This window comes from Pelophylax lessonae, assembly GCF_965119305.1.
Source record: "Pelophylax lessonae genome assembly, chromosome: 5".
NCBI lineage: Eukaryota > Metazoa > Chordata > Amphibia > Anura > Ranidae > Pelophylax > Pelophylax lessonae.
Window position 1 is genome coordinate 331,517,529 of NC_138772.1, and position 19,992 is coordinate 331,537,520.

Genomic DNA, 19,992 nt, shown 5'->3' on the forward strand with positions numbered 1-19,992 from the left:
ATGTGAAGAAAAATATAAATAGAGGACTGTTAAAAAAAAATACAGGGATTAACATCATGAATACTATCATTACAGGTATTAACCCCCCAATACGATTACCAGATTATAATATTTTCACTATACTAGGCATAAACAAAAGTTTATAATACATATAAAGAGACTTAATAAAGTACATCTGCCATATTGTAAAAATATACCATATTGTACATATGATACACATGCAAGAGTATCAAAAAGAGCTCTCCTCTGCATGGCTTTTGTTTTCCGGTATATAGCCCAACATACATAACCTGAGCGTACAGTAAATCATCAGTTAAGTGCTGCATCACACTAGACTAAAAGCAGATTGTGATATTGGTTTACAATGATGCTGCAACACTGCCTATATCAATATCCAGATCTTGTTGTGATCATTTCTACAAAGGCAGTAAATACATATTGGGGTTGATATTACATTAGAAATTACATGAAAACTTTACATTAGAAATTGTTTACTTTGCAAAATGTATGTTCAGTTTGCAAAGTGAACGTTCACTTTTCAAACTAAGTGGTGAAGCTGCATTACCTTTAATCGTCCAGATATGTGCAAAAATTCTGTTTTGGGCATTCAAAGCATACACAGCTTCACTTTATTTACTAAGCTAAGTGAAAATACATATTTGCAATCCAAAATATCCATTGCTAAGGTACTGGCCTTTAATCCTTTTGTGAATAAAGCCAAGAGCCTAAATTGTGTATGGCCTAAGTTTATTTATTTTGTAAAATTCATGATTGGTTTCTAGCAAAACTGGTACTCACCCACCAAACTGATAAACATCTACCTTCTCATGAGAATTGTTTGTAAAATGGACAAACTGTCAAAACAAATTTTATGCACCTAAAATACACATGTACATTTCAATATATATTGTACACCATAAACTGTGACCCAAAGTACCACTTTATCTCTTCATTCAAAACAAGAAGCAGACAAGATCTGGCAGAAAATACGTAACCCATCCAAATTATTTTTCATCTGTTACAAATGTTTGCAACAATTAAAAAAGCAACATTACCGTATAACAATGGCCCTTTGTCTGATGAATGGTGAGCGGTAATTTATCCTACAAAATCTTGCCATCCACAATAACAAAATAGGTTAATCCCTTTTAACTGCAATTTGTGTCCTAGCTTGATCAAGGACTGGCAAGCTGTTGCTTGTTTTTAACACATTTTTCATTAAAGATAGGCTAAAATGCACAATTTATTAGCCAGTGGCTTAATAATTTTGCAGACAAAAGAGTTTTTTCAGAGTTTTTAGAATACTTTCAGTATTACAGCCAGACAACTAATATTTTTAAAAGGAGGTTTGGTAGTGTCAGTCCAAATATTTGTCTGATGACATATTTTTTTTAAATAAAAAAACATTTTAGGGGTTTTGCCTATTCTAGTGCAATTATTGTACCTTGCATGCTGTACAACTGTTTGAGTTACATTACATTTGTACTTGCTTGTAGCTCAAATAGTTTCATTGTGTAATTACAAATGGATAAGTCTGGATTAGTTGTTCACATACATTATATAGTAAAAACTATATCAAAGCTTAGAATTTGATTAAAGGGAGCCTGTCAGGATGTCTGTTACCTGCTACCTGTCACACCTAAGGCTTCCATTCAGTGCTTAAAGAGGTTGTAAACCCATTACATTTTTTTTTTTTTCAACCTGAAAGAGAAACACATAATGAGCTAGTATGCATCGCACACTAGCTGATTATGAATTACTTACCTTAGAACGAGCCCCTGCCGTGCCGCCCGCTTACCTGTATGATGGGCGACATGTTCAGTCGCCCGTCTTCCGGGATCGCGGCATCGCGCGGGGGAGCCGACAGTCATGGCACGGGGCTCTGAAGGAACGGCACCAGCGGCCATTCCTTCAGATCGCATGTGCCAGTGATGTCACGGGCTGCATTTAAGGTAAATATCTCCTAAACGGTACATGTTTAGGAGATATTTACAGTACCTATAGGTAAGCCTTATCATAGGCTTGCCTATAGGTAAAAGTTGCAGAGGAGGGTTTACTTCCTCTTTAATGAAGCCATTGAATGACTCTGGAAACAATTGCTGGTATATCACAGTGAATTTTGCTGTACAGGTGCGTAATTGGGGCCATTCAGACTTTATGCATGGACTTTTGTTCATTGATCCACATTGGCAGCCAATTTATAATAAAGTTGTTATTACACAACACGGTTATGAATAGACAGATCCTTAGAATGAATTAGAAAAATATGGTTTATGAGATGTAGTAACAAGTGATCAGCTATGTCACACTCTGCACTACTGATATAAAAGCATTAAAGTCTATGGTCATTTAAAGTAAACTGCCTTTTTCTGATAAAGAAAGCAAAGAATTTTTGAACAAAATCAGGGTAAAAGTCTTCATTCATTTATGTGTACACTGATTGTTTAGAACATTTAGCAGAAAAGTAGATGCAGGTGTAAAAATGTCAATTATGAATTGTATTGTAGGAAAATGGCACCTACTACATTTTAGTAATGAGCAACATTGAGAGTTTTTTATTTCCCCAAAAAAATACAGTGAAAATAATGAAATTGTGGTGGAATTTCTACATTTCTGTTATACGCATTGGAGTCAAAATGAAGGTGAAACTACAGTATGATCCCGTTGGGGTGACGAGTATCTCTCTAACAACAATACCCCTCCTAGCATATCTCTCCGAGTCATATGAGGTTCAGATGAATGTTTTGAGGGTGTTATTTCATAGGAGTAGCAACGTCTTTATAGAGAATTCAATGCTTTATACGGTGACCGCTAATATTATGATGTTCATATGTCCAACGACATCTTTTTATATGGTAACTCTTGTTATGTATCTTGTTCAGGATATTGATGGATGGAAAAGTATTACTTTTACTGTACTTGACTTCTTTATCTTAATAAAATTTTGTTTGGTTAAAAAAAAAAAAATGAAGGTGAAACTAAAATGTTTTTTGGTACTTTTAAAGGGTGCAAAGGGTTTTGGAGGATTACAGAAGACTAACTTTTGTGGTCCTGTTTTTGTTTCAGAAAGGCTTCCCTGATTAGTATTATTTTTAAAACTTTTCTTTTTCTTACAGAAAGAAAAGGACAGACAGGAAAAAAAGTAAAATAAATAAAATAATGCATCAGTACACAAATAGTGATTAATCGCCCCAAAAAACTTTCCTTATGATTCTTGTGAGCAGGAAAAGCTGGCCTAATGAAATAATATGCTCGAAATCCAGCATTCCGATCAGCACCTGCTGCAAGCGTTGATTTTTTAAATCTGGCAAGATGGGGGGGGGGGCACTCAGCTGTCAGATTGCCTCACCAAGATCTCTTTTTTTAATACAGCAATCTGTCAGGTTTTTTTTTCCCAGTGTGTATCCAGTTTTGGAATACTTATCACACATGCATCCTAATCTGTGTACTTCAAGCTCCAAAATCCTGGGTATCAGCTACCTGTTGCTTACTTTGACTTATTGTCAGCCATCATTAAGCAAATGTAATGCCTAAAGCCAGCCATAGATATGAACCATGTATGGGCAGTCTGAAAGTACTCAAGTTGATCAATCAATCAACTTGGGTATAACCAACCTGCTGGATTTTACATGCGATTTTAGATAGCGGCTATTACATCTCTACGGGAGGGATTCCCCTGTCAACACTGTCTGAGTTTATGGAGGAATCGAGTGCTGTTCTTTTCTGCAACCCATGGTGACCTGACACAAATCTGCAGATCAGGAAAGTCAGAGAACAGTAAAAAATTCTAATCTATCTACTTGTTCTGGATTAGTGACACATGGTATTGAACCAAGAAGATCAGCATGACAGTCTAGCACAAGCATTTACAGATAGAATGTCAGCATACTTCATTATGGGTGGTTTCCCTTAACACTCTGGATATTAGATTTAGTAATAAATTATGATGACCAATATATAAAAAGATGGTGTATATGTATTTGTATGTTTTTTTCAGTTGGATAAAGACACCCTTTTTTAGATATGCCAATAAGATTTAGATTATATTTGTAATATGTATTCAATTTATGAAAGATCAGCTTGTGTAAAGCCAGCCTTTTACTATGATTCATAATGGTGCTTATTATAATCATTTACCTGTTTATATCAAGCATATCTCTCAGACCATGATAAATAACCTAATAATTCATAAAATATATATTTTTTTATCTTTGTAAAAGTCTTAATTTATATTTTACACCATATTCAAAACGAAAGCATGTTAATTTAAAGTAATAGAACCAAAGTATATTAGCCACACCACTTATTTTTTTACTTTTCTGTACAATAATAAACATGCAAAAAACATTTAATTATGCTTTAAATTCATTTCCCTTTTTCTTCTTTGAGAACTAACAGTGGTATTTTTTTATTCTGTAATTTAAATGTTAAGCTGCCAGATGTGTGTCTCATGCTTCAAGAGTTGAAGCTTTGCATTATTTAGCATATTAAGATTCACAGAATTTAAAAAAGGGTTCCTTTATTGCCTGGAGGTTCTAATTAAGTAAACCTCAGCCTGATCCATGTAAAGCTTGCAATACGAAAGTATGCTCTGTCTCCTTTTTTCTTCAGTCAGGCAGAGTGATATAATAAAGTGATACAATAAATATGAAAAATCCATAGATGATATAATTTTTCTTGCGCTTCAGGAATTAAACCTATCTGTTATTCTTAGACTATTTTAATGGAGTCTAGCAATCAGAAAAGCATTGCATAGTCTACAACTTTTTTCTTAATTGTTGCAGTCACTCACAAATGATTAATCATGCACGCTTATACATCTGGAACAAAGGAATAGAAAACATGATCAGGAAAAATCGACATTTGACTGACTTAAATTTCTTTGTTTTTATGACTTGAACAGCACTAGATTGCAAGCCGATTTAAAATGTGCTCACAAAAATTTTTAGTGCCAAGGGTCATAGGAACAACAAGAGACTTTCTGTATGTGGTACTAATAAATCATGCCAGGGTTGAAATACAAGGTATTTCTTGACTCTTTTCTGAAAATGTCATTGGTGTCAAGTTTGTACATTCACATACTTTAATAGCAAGTAGACTAGTCCCCAACATTCAAGGTGCAGTAAATATAATGACAGCTTAATTTGCCACCAAATCAAAAAGAGTCTTGTTTATGTGGAAGTGAGTAAATGCTGCTGTAGTTATGATTATATTTGCCCATAGACATTGCTTACAGACTGAAGAATATCTGTAAATTATCAATATTTTTATGTTTTTCAAATAATAAATAAGATATATGTATTAGTTTGTTGTCTGTATTTCTACATATAGTTTATTCTGTGTTTCTTATGTTTTTTTTTTATCATTTATAACCGCCCAGTCAAATTAAATTGCCTGTTTAATCCAAGACTTGCATATCTTAGAATAGGAAAGAGACCTACCCTAATGTTCTAGTAAATACTTGATGGCACCCTAAGAAAAAGATGCGGGACTTCAGAAAGAGGCATGGCGTATATTTAGACTGGTTTGGGACCTATTCTACGTTCACACTGAATGAGGGTTTGAAATCAGCACAATTTCAAACCGGCATTTCAGTCCGACTTCGGGGGCGATTTGAGAGACATCTGTGGAAGTTCATGCAGAGATGTCTATTAAAATCACCACCAAAGTCACCAAAAGTAGTGCAGGAACTACTTTTGGGAATCGGTGCGGCACCACAAAGTCGGCATTACACTGATTCGGAAAGTGCCGTTGACGGCAATAGGCTCCAATTTGGCATGTGATTTAACATCATGTCAAATTGTCTCAATTTGAACGGGGGCTAAACATCACATTTTAATTACACTACTTGAAAAAAATATGTGGGATTAATGGAAATAGCAATTGCTGACCTTCTTAAAAAAAATGTTAGTGTTCATCACTTTCCCTAATGCTTTCTGAATCAGTGCTGCAGAAAAGAAACATGCATCTAGAGAGGTCAGAGAGAAGTCAAATCTCCTGATCCGTTAAAGCTCTGTGACTTAAAAAGCATTGAGGCCTTTAGATCAGTAAAACTGCCAAGAAACTAGCATTTTCAAAGGTAAAGTACAGCATTAGAAGGCTGTGTAGTTTTCCCAGTTTAGGTTTACAATCTCATTATCCATCATTCTTTGCGACATTACGACAGAGCATAGAATTTTATTTTCAGTAGTTAAGCGAGTTTAAAAAGGTCATCATTTCATCATTCAGTCATCCTTTGTTCTATTACCTTTTTTGTGCATTTTTCTCCTGATATGTCTTACTGTACTTTCTTCTGATGTTTCTTCCACCTAAGAAAACATAATGTTATCTAATATTATCTAATTCTCCAAAAACAGAAAATCACAAAGCATCAATTTATCATTGAACCTGAACAACTTGCGTCAAACTTGTCTGCTGTAGCTTTGCTTCATTTAAAATGTTCCTCTCCTTTCCTTTCGCTGCATTAGGATGTGTTTCCAAATCCTTCGCAGCACTGGGAAGTAATTCCTTGTGAACATTAGGTTCTCTTTGAGAGGCCAAGGGTTGTCCTGTGAAGGAAATGACAAGCTGTGAAAAGTAAAAGACCAATTCCTTCCACATGTTTTCAGTGCATTAGGAGCACTATGAAGCTTGTCAAGCAGAATCCCTTTGGATGCACCATGTCTCAGTATTTCAGCCCTGTCAAAGCTCATTTAGGATTGAAGAAACAAATGTAAAAGAAACTACATGTAAAACTCTGTTGGGAAATCTAAGTACCAAACCATGCATGGTTTTTATGTGCACTCTTGCTGCATAATACCTCTGTAAATAAGAATTGTTCGGTAGTGTCCACAAAGCTGAATGTTGTTCATGTTGAAATGGCAGTAACTGGAGTTTTTAAAAAGTATTTCTCTGTTTTGGTTTCAGGTATCAAACTGTAAGACTATGAAAACATCAAAAATGCCAACGAGAAGTGCTACTGGATATTTTGATATATATTGTATATGTAGATTTGTTATACTTTATTAGTGATGTCGCGAACATAAAATTCGCCGTTCGTGAACGGCGAACGCGAACATCTGCGAATGTTCGCGAACCGGCGAACATTGCGAACCGCCATAGACTTTAATAGGCAGGCGAATTTTAAAACCCACAGGGACTCTTTCTGGCCACAATAGTAATGGAAAAGTTGTTTCAAGGGGACAAACACCTGGACTGTGGCATGCCGGAGGGGGATCCATGGCAAAACTCCCATGGAAAATTACGTAGTTGACGCAGAGTCGGGTTTTATTCCATAAAGGGCATAAATCACCTAACATTCCTAAATTGTTTGGAATAACGTGCTTTAAAACATCCAGTGTGTGTATACGATCAGGTATGATGTTGTATCGATCAGGTAGTGTAAGGGTTACGCCCTCTTCACAGTGACAGACCAAACTCCCCATTTAACGCACCGCAAACAACCGCAAAAAAACGCAAACAGACCAGAACCGACCAAAATGGGACAGGAACTGGGCTTTAAGGGTTAGGGTTAGGTTTAGTGTTAGGGGCTAGGGTTAGGGTTATGGTGAGATACTTAGGGTTAGAGTTAGTAACCCTACCCCTACGCCTCTAACCCTAACCGTCTAACTAAAAATAACCCTAACCCTAGCCCTAACCCTAACCCTAGCCCTAACTTTAAGAACTTTTTTGTGTGATTTAGTGTCTAGGGGGTCTAAAAAGTGTACCTGTGAAGTTTCAGCTCTGTAGCATGTCCAGAACCAGAAAAAAAGATAATTTTTCAGTAGAGCAGGGATGGTGGGAACCCCTTTTACACCTATATGATCTTTTTTTCTGGTTCTGGACATGCTACAGAGCTGAAACTTCACAGGTACGCTTTTTAGACCCCCCAGACAATAAATACAAAGAATTTTTTTTTTTTTTTAAGTTTTTTTTTTTTTTTCCAATAATTGGCTCTCTATCAAAAATGACAATTTTTAAGAACTTTTTTGTGTGATTTAGTGTCTAGGGGTCTAAAAAGTGTACCTGGGAAGTTTCAGCTCTGTAGCATGTCCAGAACCAGAAAAAAAGATAATTTTTCAGTAGAGCAGGGATGATGGGAACCCCTTTTACACCTATATGATCTTTTTTTCTGGTTCTGGACATGCTACAGAGCTGAAACTTCACAGGTACGCTTTTTAGACCCCCCAGACAATAAATACAAAGACATTTTTTTTTTTTAAGTTTTTTTTTTTTAATTTTTCCAATAATTGACTCTCTATCAAAAATGACAATTTTTAAGAACTTTTTTTGTGTGATTTAGTGTCTAGGGGGTCTAAAAAGTGTACCTGTGAAGAGTGTACCTGTGAAGTTTCAGCTCTGTAGCATGTCCAGAACCAGAAAAAAATGATCATTTTTCAGTAGAGCAGGGATGGTGGGAACCCCTTTTACACCTATATGATCTTTTTTTTCTGGTTCTGGACATGCTACAGAGCTGAAACTTCACAGGTACGCTTTTTAGACCCCCCCCCCCCCAGACACTAATCCAAAAAAAGTCATGCCTGCCACCGTATATATCAGTGGTGGGTGGGCAGTGGCACTGCAGTGGGCACAGTACACTCTGTGGACCTGACAGTCACTGGCACCCAGGCAACTGCAATTATAAAAAAATATATATATTTTTACTTTGCAAGCTGCTGTGTCACCGTATATATATCAGTGGTGGGTGGGCACGCAGTGGCACTACAGTGGGCACAGTACACTCTGTGGACCTGACAGTCACTGGCAGCCCAGGCAACTGCAATAATAAAAAATATTTTTTTTTTCAATTTGCAACAAGATGCTGTGCCACCGTATATATATCAGTGGTGGGCAGTGCACTGCAGTGGGTACAGTGCACTCTGTAGACCTGACACAGCACTCACTGCAATTATGACAGAGGAAAAAAAAATATTTTTTAAAATGCAAGGTACTGTGCCTGTGCCACCCGAAATGAGTGTGGTGTGCACACAGTACAGTCTGTGGTGGGTCTGTGGCCTCTCACACACAGCGGGCAGGCAACTGCAGTGTACAATAGATATGTATATATATATATATATATATATATATATATATAAAATACTCAATTACCAGCCCTAAAAAGGGCTTTTGGGGACACTAGATATATATATATATATATATATATATATAAATAAAAAAAAATACTCAATTACCAGCCCTTAAAAGGGCTTTTGGGGACACTAGATATATATATATATATATATATATAATATATATATATATATATATATATATATATATATATATATATATATATATATAAAGAAAAAACTCAATTACCAGCCCTTAAAATCGCTTTTGGGGACACTAGATATATATATATATATATATATATATAAAAATTACACAAATACCAGCCCTTAGAACACTGACTAGCAAGACCAGGAACACTGACTAACAACTGTCCCTAGCTATTAACAGCAGCAGCAGCAGCAGCAACACTCTCCCTGCTCTCACTAACACACTGCTTCAGAATGATCTAAGATGGATGCTGCCCTTGCTTATTTATAAGAGGTGGGAGGGTGTGGGAGGGAGGTATGCTGATTGGTTGGAAATGTGCCTGCTGACTGTGAAGTTCAGGGTCAAAGTTTGCCTCAATGATGTACTATAGGGGACGGACCGAACATCGCATATGTTCGCCCGCAGCGGCGAACGCGAACATGCTAAGTTCGCCGGGAACTGTCCGCCGGCGAACAGTTCGGTACATCTCTATACTTTATATGTACAGCAGGTAAAATAAGTATTGAACATGTCACCATTTTTCTAGGTAAATATATTTCTAAAGGTGCTATTGAAATTAAATTTTCACCACATGTCGGTAATCACAAAACGAAGGAAACTCTTAATTGGTTTCAAAGAAAGAAAATATAGCTGCTTGAATGAAGGAAAAATAAGGTGCCTCTAAGTGCAGTATCTAACGTTTTTATTGCAGGATAAAGGATTAAAAGCACTTACAAAATGTAAGCCATGGCAGATAAAAGAAAGAGCTGAGGTGAATCTGATATGACTTCTGGAATCAAGGGAGCCAACGCTCAGATGAGCGGACGTCTGGGACTCTGCTTCCTGTGCGGGCGTTTGCTGTGCGGTGTGAGGACTGCTGACAACCACGCAGAGATGCAGGCAGCCAGTATCCGATAGTGCGGGTGGATGGCAGGTTACATGTTTCGGAGCATGCGCAGCTCCTTCGTCCTTCACGAGGTCTGACGAAGGAGCTGCGAATGCTCCGATACATGTAATCTGCCATCCACCCGCACTATCAGATACCGGTCCTCATGCCAGTAATGAAGGAGAACATCAATTCGGCTCAAAGGCTATCGCCCACAGCATGACTAATAGTATATCATAGAAAGTATGGGTAGTGTCACATTAGAGAAACAGGTTTAGTAGAAGAAACATTATGATATAGTCCATCGAGCACTCAGCAAAAGAACCAAGTATGAAAGGTGGCCAAATTTGCCCCTAGTTTGGCAAACATTTTCATGGCAGAATGGGAAGACAAATTTGTTTTTAATCAGCCGAAAAAAGAATTATGGTTTTATAAAAGATTTATTGATGACATTTTGTTCATCTGGGAAGGCTCTGAAGAATCTCTCTTGTCTTTTATGTCCCATTTGAATTCTAATTCCAACAATATTAAGTTGGAATTCCATTGGGACAGAACCAACATCCAGTTTTCAGACGTTACTATTTTTAGACATTTTAATGGTTTTGCCACAAAGGTTTATTTTAAACAGACCGATTGGAATAGTTACCTATCTATCATGAGTGGCCATCACCCTACGTGGTTAAAAAATATACCAAGGGGTCAATTCATGAGGGTCAAGCGAAATTGTACATTTGACCAGGATTATTTGACACAATCTGCAGTAATAAAAGATAGGTTCTTACAAAAAGGTTACGAAGAAGATTGTCTGGACCAAGAGATCAAGAAAATTCTTGATCTGCCAAGGTCAGAGGTTTTAAAAACTAAAAATAGATCTGCGGACAATACGAAGGAATGGAGCTTTCTATCCGACTTCTCAAGTGATTATAAGAATGTTGAGGCAATTTTCAGAAAACATTGGCCTATGCTACAGAAAGATCGGGTATTGGGCCCAGTGCTACCGGCCAATCCTTCCTTTATATATCGTAAAGCCCCTAATTTTGGGGACAGGTTAGTCAGGAAGGTCTTGGATCCCCCGAAGGTTTTCACACATGTGGGCGATGTAGGGCATGTTCTTTTACAAGGTCCAATCTAAAGAAAAGAGACGAGTTTGGAGTCCCTGCAATAGGGAAACATTTTAAAATTCAGAATTTGATGACTTGTGACACCACACACGTGGTATACGCTCTGATGTGCCCCTGTAACCTTATTTATATCGGTAGAACCAAACGGACCGTCAAGAAACGGGTGGGAGAACACATCTCTAATATTATCAACGGTTTCAAATACCATAGTGTTTCAGAGCATTTCAGGAGGTACCACAATCAGGACCCTAGTGGTCTCCACTTTTGGGATATACTGTAGAAAGGGTTACCCCTTCTTGGAGGGGGGCAAACTGGGTAAGAGAACTATCCAAATGCGAGACCAAATGGATATTTCTCACCCAGGCCCTGGTCCCCAAAGGATTAAATATTGATTTGGACCTCAACTGCTTCATCAGTGACTTGTGAGGAACACTACATTTTTGAGAGGCCTTTGTGATTCTATTAATTATTATTTTTTGATAGTATATACTTTTTATGGAATTTTTTATGATATTTTATATTATTATATATCCTTGTCCTTTTTATCCATTTTATTCAATTTTATCTAATTTTATTCATGTCTATTTATTCCATTTATTGATGAATTCATTTTATCTATTTATATTATCCAAAACCTATGCCGTTTATATATATATTTATATATTTTTTATATTTATGTCCGTATCTGAGAATTGGGCTTCCTGAGCATATGTTTATATTGGGGAATTTGTTTTTATGTTGAGTGGTCCCCTTTTAAATATAATTTCAATTACAATGAATGGGAGATTGGAATTTATAACCTCCATTCACTTTATTTATTGATTCCTTTTTTAGACCATCAGTAAGATTCACATTTATCAGACATGAGTCTTATATCCAAGTGTATTGGGTGGTATGGTTTAGGGTGTTAGTGCATTGGCAGCGTGCACTAGAGTTTAATATATATATGAGTTTTAATTATATATTATTTGCTCACTGTATTATGAATTTGTTGTTGACGGACTGTAGTAGAGGATTGCTGACAGGGTGAAAAGTAACTTTAGGAGATTCATAAATTATACTACCGCCCCCAATATGGAGTATAGCCTTTTAGCAATTACTTTGGCCGTTTGAAGCATCTGGACGCAAGTAGGACCTTAGTATGGGCAGGGACGGAAGGATGTAGGACCTGTCAGTAGTCTGGTATTGGCGGAAGTACTCACGGCCATGATGTGGCTGAATTAGCATAAAGGGGTGGTATATCCACTTTACGTCAGAACTGTCAGCAATCATCTCTCTATATACCCGGGCGCCGCGCCGTGAGGTTCACGCCCTTTGAAGAAGTCGGAAATGACGAAACACGTCAGAGCATGAACCTTGCGGCGACCGGAAGTACACGGGGGACACGAGCGGAGGCTTTCGAGGTCCGGGACACCAGCGTGGAGAGGGTGAGCCAGACCAACATTGCCCACTACGGTACCCGCGGTACTTATTTACTGAGAAAGCGCATTGACATCTGTTGTTTGTGAGTGCATTGTATTTGGGTTCTTGGGAATAAAGTTTTAAAGTGGTTAAGCAATATCACGCTAGTGCGGTTCCTCTTTTGTTTTACTCTATGCTTGCTGGACGGCTGGTTCATTATGAGGAAAAGAGACGCATGTTAATATAGGAGATATAAGTTTAAAGATCTGCAGCGGAAGCCGACCCCAGGAAGGAGATTTACACACAAGCTTGTATGCCTATATTATGAGAGTAGGTGGGCCATTTGTTCCGGTGAGTTGCCACCCCCCCTTATGTCTATCACAACGGTGGAGGTGTAGTTAGAGGGTGACCCCGACTCACAGTGGTGATTCCTTCTTGGTATAGTGGACTGCTGCTGGATTTTGAAATCCTGTTGAACCCTTTTATGGATCCAAGGATGGACTTTTTTGTGAAAGCATTTATTATCTATTTGTATGAACATTTTAAGGATTTTGTTTGCTTTTATGATGCACAATTATGTACTATCCGCGCTACTTATGCTAAGTTCATTGTCCTGAGTGACTAGTGATCTGAGTATACCTACACACAATTTTTTACAAGTAGCTGCGTTAGTGTCTGTCCAAAGACGCATCTGTTTTTGATACTTGTGCGCAGGGGATATACTATATCATCTATAGAGGGCGCATTCATTTATATTTTATATAATTTTCAAGTATGAAAGGTATAGAAAACAAAAATATGGCATGGACCGTTTCCAATCCATCAAAAATGGTCAATTTGCTGGCAATTTGATACGGTGTAAATACGGCAAATTAACATTTTGTCATGTTATTCTTAGAGATAAAAAGGAATAAAAAAGGAAAGAAGACAAAAAGAAAGAAATCAGAGAGGAGAACGGGAAAAGGGGAGGGGAAAAAAAGAGGGGAAAGGAGGGAGTGGGAGGAGGGGGTGAGCTGGGATGATACTCTGGGAGCGCTGAACTTAGTAGGATCTGTGGTTTAAGAAGGGTTACCACAACAATAGTTATAAGGCCCAAAGAAGGAACTGATTTGAAAAATCAGGGAGAGTGATATCTCAAACCCACACTACCAAAAATTTGGGGTCAAGGATGAACTAAAGATGACCCTGTTGGGGTCGAGAGCACAGCTGTGAGGGTGTCAAAGGAAGAGAAGTGGATCCAAACATGCCACAAGACTTTGTACTTGTCAAAAGTATTATTATCAAGAGCCAACATCTCCTCCATGCACATTATGTTGTTCACAGTAGAAAACCACAAATATAATTGCAGTGTAGTTTCAGACTTTCAATATAAAGGGATGAGTTGGCATGCTGCGGATAAAAACATGTGGAGAAGGCTCCTTTTTGAGACACTATAGGACCAGGAAGCAAAGAGAGAAGGGAAATTGCTAGCGTTGGTGTTAGAGGCTACTCATAAATGGTGCTATAAACCTATAAAATACCTTTGTCCAGAAGGGGCGTATTCTCTCACATGCCTACAAGATATGTAGGTATGTACCTAAAGCTGAGCCACAATGTCAGCACAAAGCAGGGGTTAATGGAAATTTTTTTGTAGTGTTGATGGATCTCTATACCACTGCAATAGGATCTTAAATTCTTTTCTTGGAAGTAACAAGAGATAGTGGACTTGTGTGTAAAATGGTATGAGGTCTGCCAGTCCGCCCTCGAAAACTCCTCACCCAGATCCTATATATTCCCATATTCTAGTGTATGTTGGCAAGTCATCATGTGTAAGTGCATGAATTAAACAGTAAAGGGAGGAAAGTAGATGTCTGGGCAACTCATGGAGGGAACACAACTGTTCAAATTCAGTATAGGACCAATGTATTTGGGAAGAAAGGAAAAGCTGTTGAGTGAAGGACGACACGTGAGGTGAGCTAATCATGTGGTCCCACAGAAACAACCTGAATTCCCTGTTGAGGATGAACGAACATATTCACCCTCGGGTGCAGGAAGGAACCCAGAGCAGTGACTCCTATGCCTTGGGGGAAAGGCGGGATTGTCGAAAAGTGGATTGAGGTGAGGGGAGAGGGATTGGAAGACAAAACAGAGCATAATCCTCTCTTGTACTATAATCTAAGGGCAGCTAATGGCAACGAAGAGGATAAGAATAAGCAGTGTAGGTCATGTGACGGTCATGTGAAATTTTAATTTCTTTGTTTTTATCTATGAAGACATAGTTATGTTCTTACTTATACACTGCATGTGCAAAGATATATACTTCCTTGGCTTTGGTCTTTGTTGCTTTTTAAAATGTCTGGACCTGGGATTACTCTCAATGACATTCAGGTTTCCTGAAACATAGTTACTGGTATAATTAATTAAAGTGAAGAGTTTGTAGTAACCTGTAGTTACAGCCAATAGTTAGGAGCAGGGGAACAGAGGAAACAAATGCTGCACGTTTCAGCAGGTCAAACCTGACTGCTTGCTCATCCCTTTTTATTACAATACGCATACTCATATTATATTGTATAAAGTAGCGGTCCTCATTTTCTTGCTTTCTTTTCCATCCTTTGTATTTACTTTCTTCTATAGCATAAAAAAAAAAAACGAGTGTTACATGACTGTGCAATTGTCCGTTAAAGTAACGCAGTGCCGAATCGCAAAAAATGGCCTGGTCATTAGGGGGGTAAAACCTCCCGGTCCAGAAGTGGTTAACCTTCTTAGCGGTATTCCCGAGCGTGGCTCGGGGGTTAAATTTCAGAGCCAAAAGCGGTAACCCCGAGCCACACTCGGGGTACCGCCAGAAGCATCGCTGGATTCTGTAAGCAGGGTTACTTACCTTTTCACCGGGATCCAGCGATGTGTCCCGGCGGTGTCTCGCGGCAGATCTTCCTCCCGATCCTCTCTGTGCCCGGCTTCCGTCTCCTGCGACGCAAAGTTCGCAGGGGGGTGGAACCGGTGGCAAATTCAAATGTAAAAACACACCAAACACACTGATACAATTCAAAATTAAAAAAAATCATATTAGTTTGCCCCCCAGTGCCCTTTCCTGCAGTTTTACTGTACTTTTTATATATGTATATATATATATATATATATATATATATACATAATTCTTGTGAATGTGCAGCCCAAACCAACTGTATACATTATATATATATATATATATATATATATATATATATATAATAAATGTATACAGTTGGTTTGGGCTGCTCATTTACAAGAATTACATGCAAAATAATGGTACCGCTTTCGGCACCTAAAATCCAAAGGAATCATACCGCCAGGGGGGGTAATATATCACACGGTCATTTTTAATGCAGAAAACATATTTGTTTGTTTGTGTCTGCACAGTTTGGACCATTCTACTTAGATATATTAAACTCCCACCTTGCTGTTAGTTTTTCTGAAATGTCTTAGAATTATTTTATTTTTTGTGTAAAAAAACATCTGCCTGGTGTCTAAACCTTCTTGCTCTTTAATCTGCTTACAAAACTGCTCTGCTGCTGGTAATTCTTTTCTTAAGTGTTTCTGAGATGACACATTTGAATTTCTTGTGTAGCAAAACATCTGCTTGCTTGTTCTACCATATTTTAACCTGTTCTACCTAGTTACATTCATGTACCTTCCTAGTGCTGGCTAATATTTAGCAAAACATGTTCAGGGATTATAGCTGTGATATTTTGGAAAAAAAATGGGGATAAGTAAGGGATTGAAGTGCAGCAGGGGTGACAGTGTACAGTGTGCAGAGTGTTTTTTTGTAAGGATGCAGAGTAAATGCTGGCAAAAATGTAGCTCTTCAATAGACCGTCACCAACAACTGCCCCTAGTTTAAAAAAAAAGAGCTAGTTATCAATGTTGTTGCAGAAATATATTGAACCCTAAAATGATTTTTTTGGGTGTACAGATCTGTGAATACAGGAATGGCATATAGGAAAATATACCTCATTTCTATGATTCAAAGAACTCAAGCATAGATTCCTAATGTAGATGTAAACATAACCAATAAAATCACCATGTCACATGCTTCTCCAAAGCAAACTATAGGCTTCTGTGTTGATGAACATCACCCAGGCATATTACAGGCATACACCACTTTTAAGTACACAATGGGACCAGAGCATGTATGTAAAACGAAAATGTACTTAAAGTAAAGCATTACCTTTTTTCATTTCTCAATGCATGTAAATACACTAGTTCCATGGGAAATCTTGGTTAGCTTGATATGGCACTGCTCCCAAACCATAAGTGACAAGGACACCAAGCTTGGGGAGCATGTTAAGCGGATCCAGGACTATAACATGGTAGATAACCTAGGCAAGCTGGCCGACCACAAATAGGATATGTTGTAGTCCTGGGTCCCCTCGCGGTGCTTCCTAAGTTTGGTATCCCTGTCACTTATGGTTTGGGAACAGTGCCATGTCAAGCTGACCACGATTTCCCATAGACGCCAATGTTAAAAACCAGGAGTAGTGTCATGCCAAGCTGACCAGGCTGTGTCTGTACGCGAGTGTATGTAAAGTGAGTGTACTCGGGGTATGCCTGTACACTGTTGTCACCTTATATTAAAAAAAAAAAGCCTGTGAAAAAAAAAATCCAGAATATTATCCCTGTATTGCTTGTGGACATGGACAGAATGTAGAGTCTTTCTATGCATTAAGGTAAAAAAACTATGCATTATTGAACCCTCCCCATATTTAAACACTTACCTGGCTCCTCGCTCAATTCAGCACCTTCCACGGCTGCAACAGCACTGCTCTCTCTTCCTGGTCTACAGGAGACTCTAAGAGTAGTGGCAACTATTGGCTGCTGCTGCTGTAAGTCAGATCCTGTAAGGAGGGGTAGAGGGGGTGTGGCCAAGAATAGCTCTTTGTGTCTATGGATGAAAACAGCCTGGCTCATGAGAGTGCCCTCTCAGATGCCCCCTCAGCACACTGATTGTTGGGTGGGCATCCGCAGGAAAGGAGGAGTGGACAGCACCCACGGGGGACTCCAGAAGAGGAAGTAAGAGACCACTCTATGCAATACTATTTCACATAGTGGGTAAATATAGCTTTTTTTTATTTTAAATAATAAATAAAAATTAGCTTTTACAATCACCTTTAAAATGTAAGAAAGATGGAATATGGTAAAACTCCTTTTCCCCTATTGTCTAATAATTATAAGCTACTAGTGAATGTCACATAGGTAGTAAAATGCTTATGTGCATATGTACTTCAACAGACCTGCTTGTGCCTACAAGCTCCACACTATTCTCCCCCTAAAGAGTTTGTCAGCAGCACTCCCTATGCTTTCCCTATCACAGATAAAGAACATTGTCATCATGGCTGCTGTGACCTCACCCTTTTTAGAGAGGTGGCTATCTTATCCAAGCCCTTCTAAGGCCGGCCATACAGGGTTCAAATCTTGGCCTGTTCAGCAGGAAGAGGCTAAGATTCAAACAGTTAATGGGCAGGCTGAATGTACCCAGTTGATCCATCAATCAACTTGGATACAACCAGTCTGCCAGAATTTCTCGCTATTATCGCTAGAGACTGCTATAGCCACTAGCAATAATCACTGTCTTCTCCTGGGGGGAAGGCTTCCCCCAACCACCCGCCCCACTGCTGGTAGCAGATAATGGCTCGGCAGGAGTGATTTCCCTGTCAGCACTATCTGTGTTGATGGGGGAGTCATGCAAATTTCTTTCCTGCAACCTGTGGTTGCAAGATAGAAATTTGCACCGTGTATGGCTTGCCTTATGCTCCATGCGCACTGGCTTTAAAATCTCTGCTTTTATAGGAGTTTTGTGTTTTGCCTGTAGAAGCAGCTCAATGCTATCCTATGTGTCCATGCACATTGTGACAATTTCAGACATAATTTGAGCTCAGCGTTAGAAGGCAGAAAAAAAAAAAACCTTCTGGTTTGTGTTTTTGAGTGGAGCTTTCTGCCAGAGAATAAGCTAAACTCTCCTAAACTCGCCCAAACTGTGTACAAAACGGCTCTATATTAGATTAGGGAACTGGTGTTTTTTTTTTTTTTAAGCCTAGTGTGCATGGAGCCTAAGCCAGCTATCCTAAGTTAACTAACTTCAGTTCAAAGACAGTTCATCGTGGTTACAAAGAATTCAGTCTGGGGTATTTTCTTGTTAATTCACTAGGACTGCTAAATTCAATACATTGGATGCATTGCAAACCCATGACAGCAGCAGACCCGAACCTCATTGCTATATATTATATTAGTCTCTTTATCCCACACTTTTTTTAATCCATTGGCTTCATGACAGGTGCGCCATACTATGGCCATATGGGCATAACACATGAAAATGGCTTACATATACTTAAAAAAGTGGACTTAAATAACTGCTAAAATCATGTGTCCAAATTGATATTAAAGCGGAGTTCCGGCCATAAAATCGACATAATCGATTTTGTGGCCATCCGCTTGCTTTTCTTCACCTGAAAAGGCAATGGATAGTTAGGAATTTTTTTTACTTACCTTGTTATTGTAGAAAGAAATACTCACCTTTCTTCCACTTCCTCCCTCGGCGGCCGTGGCCCGCGCCGTCACTTCCGGTTTGCAATGATTCCTGGGAGCTGAACGTTATCGCTCCCAGGAATCAATGCAATGGCACCGGCCCCGCTCGTCACTTCCGGTGCGACGCTGCATTCCCTGCTAAACAGCTTCTGGGCATGCGGCGCCGCACCGGAAGTGACGAGAGGGGCCGGTGCAGGCGCATTTTGGGAGAAGAAGACACGGAAGAGAACGCAGAAGAGCATCGCCCTGGCTTCAGCTGCCCACAACAGAGATGGCAACGCTGGAGAAGAAATTTTAAAAGTGAGTATTTCTTCTTGCAGGTAAGTGCGAACCGGGACAGATCAGAGGCTAGCCATTGTGGAATGTACTAGCCCTGACTGTCCCGGGGGTATGTTCATTGAAATTTTTTTTTGTGGCCGGAACTCCGCTTTAATATTAATTATAATATATAATTTTATACCTTTAGAATTTAGTGGGATATCTATACTTAATATAAAATGGAATGAGAAGTAGTAATGTTTCTCAAGTAACATGTATTTTTTTGTGTAATGTGCAATTATTATATACTTTATTCATAAAAATAATACAATAATCTTTGATTTCATTGCAAAATGTTGCCCTAATGAACATGAAGATACTGTACTGTATATGCAATTTTGAAGGCAGCAGAAACATTTTTTCATTGAATTGCTGAAGCAATGATTTCAACTGTGTTTTCAACTCCCTCAGGGTTCCCTCCTCTAATTGTAAATAGCCAGAAAGTCATCAAGCAAGCATTTAATAAACTTTTAATTTGAAATGGATTAC

General features: G+C 38.5%; 1 protein-coding gene across 1 annotated transcript in view; it reads right to left on the bottom strand.

The window, feature by feature from the left end:
• Positions 1–19,992, bottom strand: part of LOC309556798 (uncharacterized protein) — a gene marked incomplete at both ends in the record, with an annotated part of 256,883 nt that overhangs the window by 164,954 nt on the left and 71,937 nt on the right. The window contains 2 exons of the mRNA XM_082259313.1: positions 6,248–6,308; positions 6,388–6,548. Of these exons, the coding sequence (XP_082115439.1) occupies positions 6,248–6,308; positions 6,388–6,548 (222 nt within the window). The remainder of the gene's footprint in view (positions 1–6,247; positions 6,309–6,387; positions 6,549–19,992) is intronic.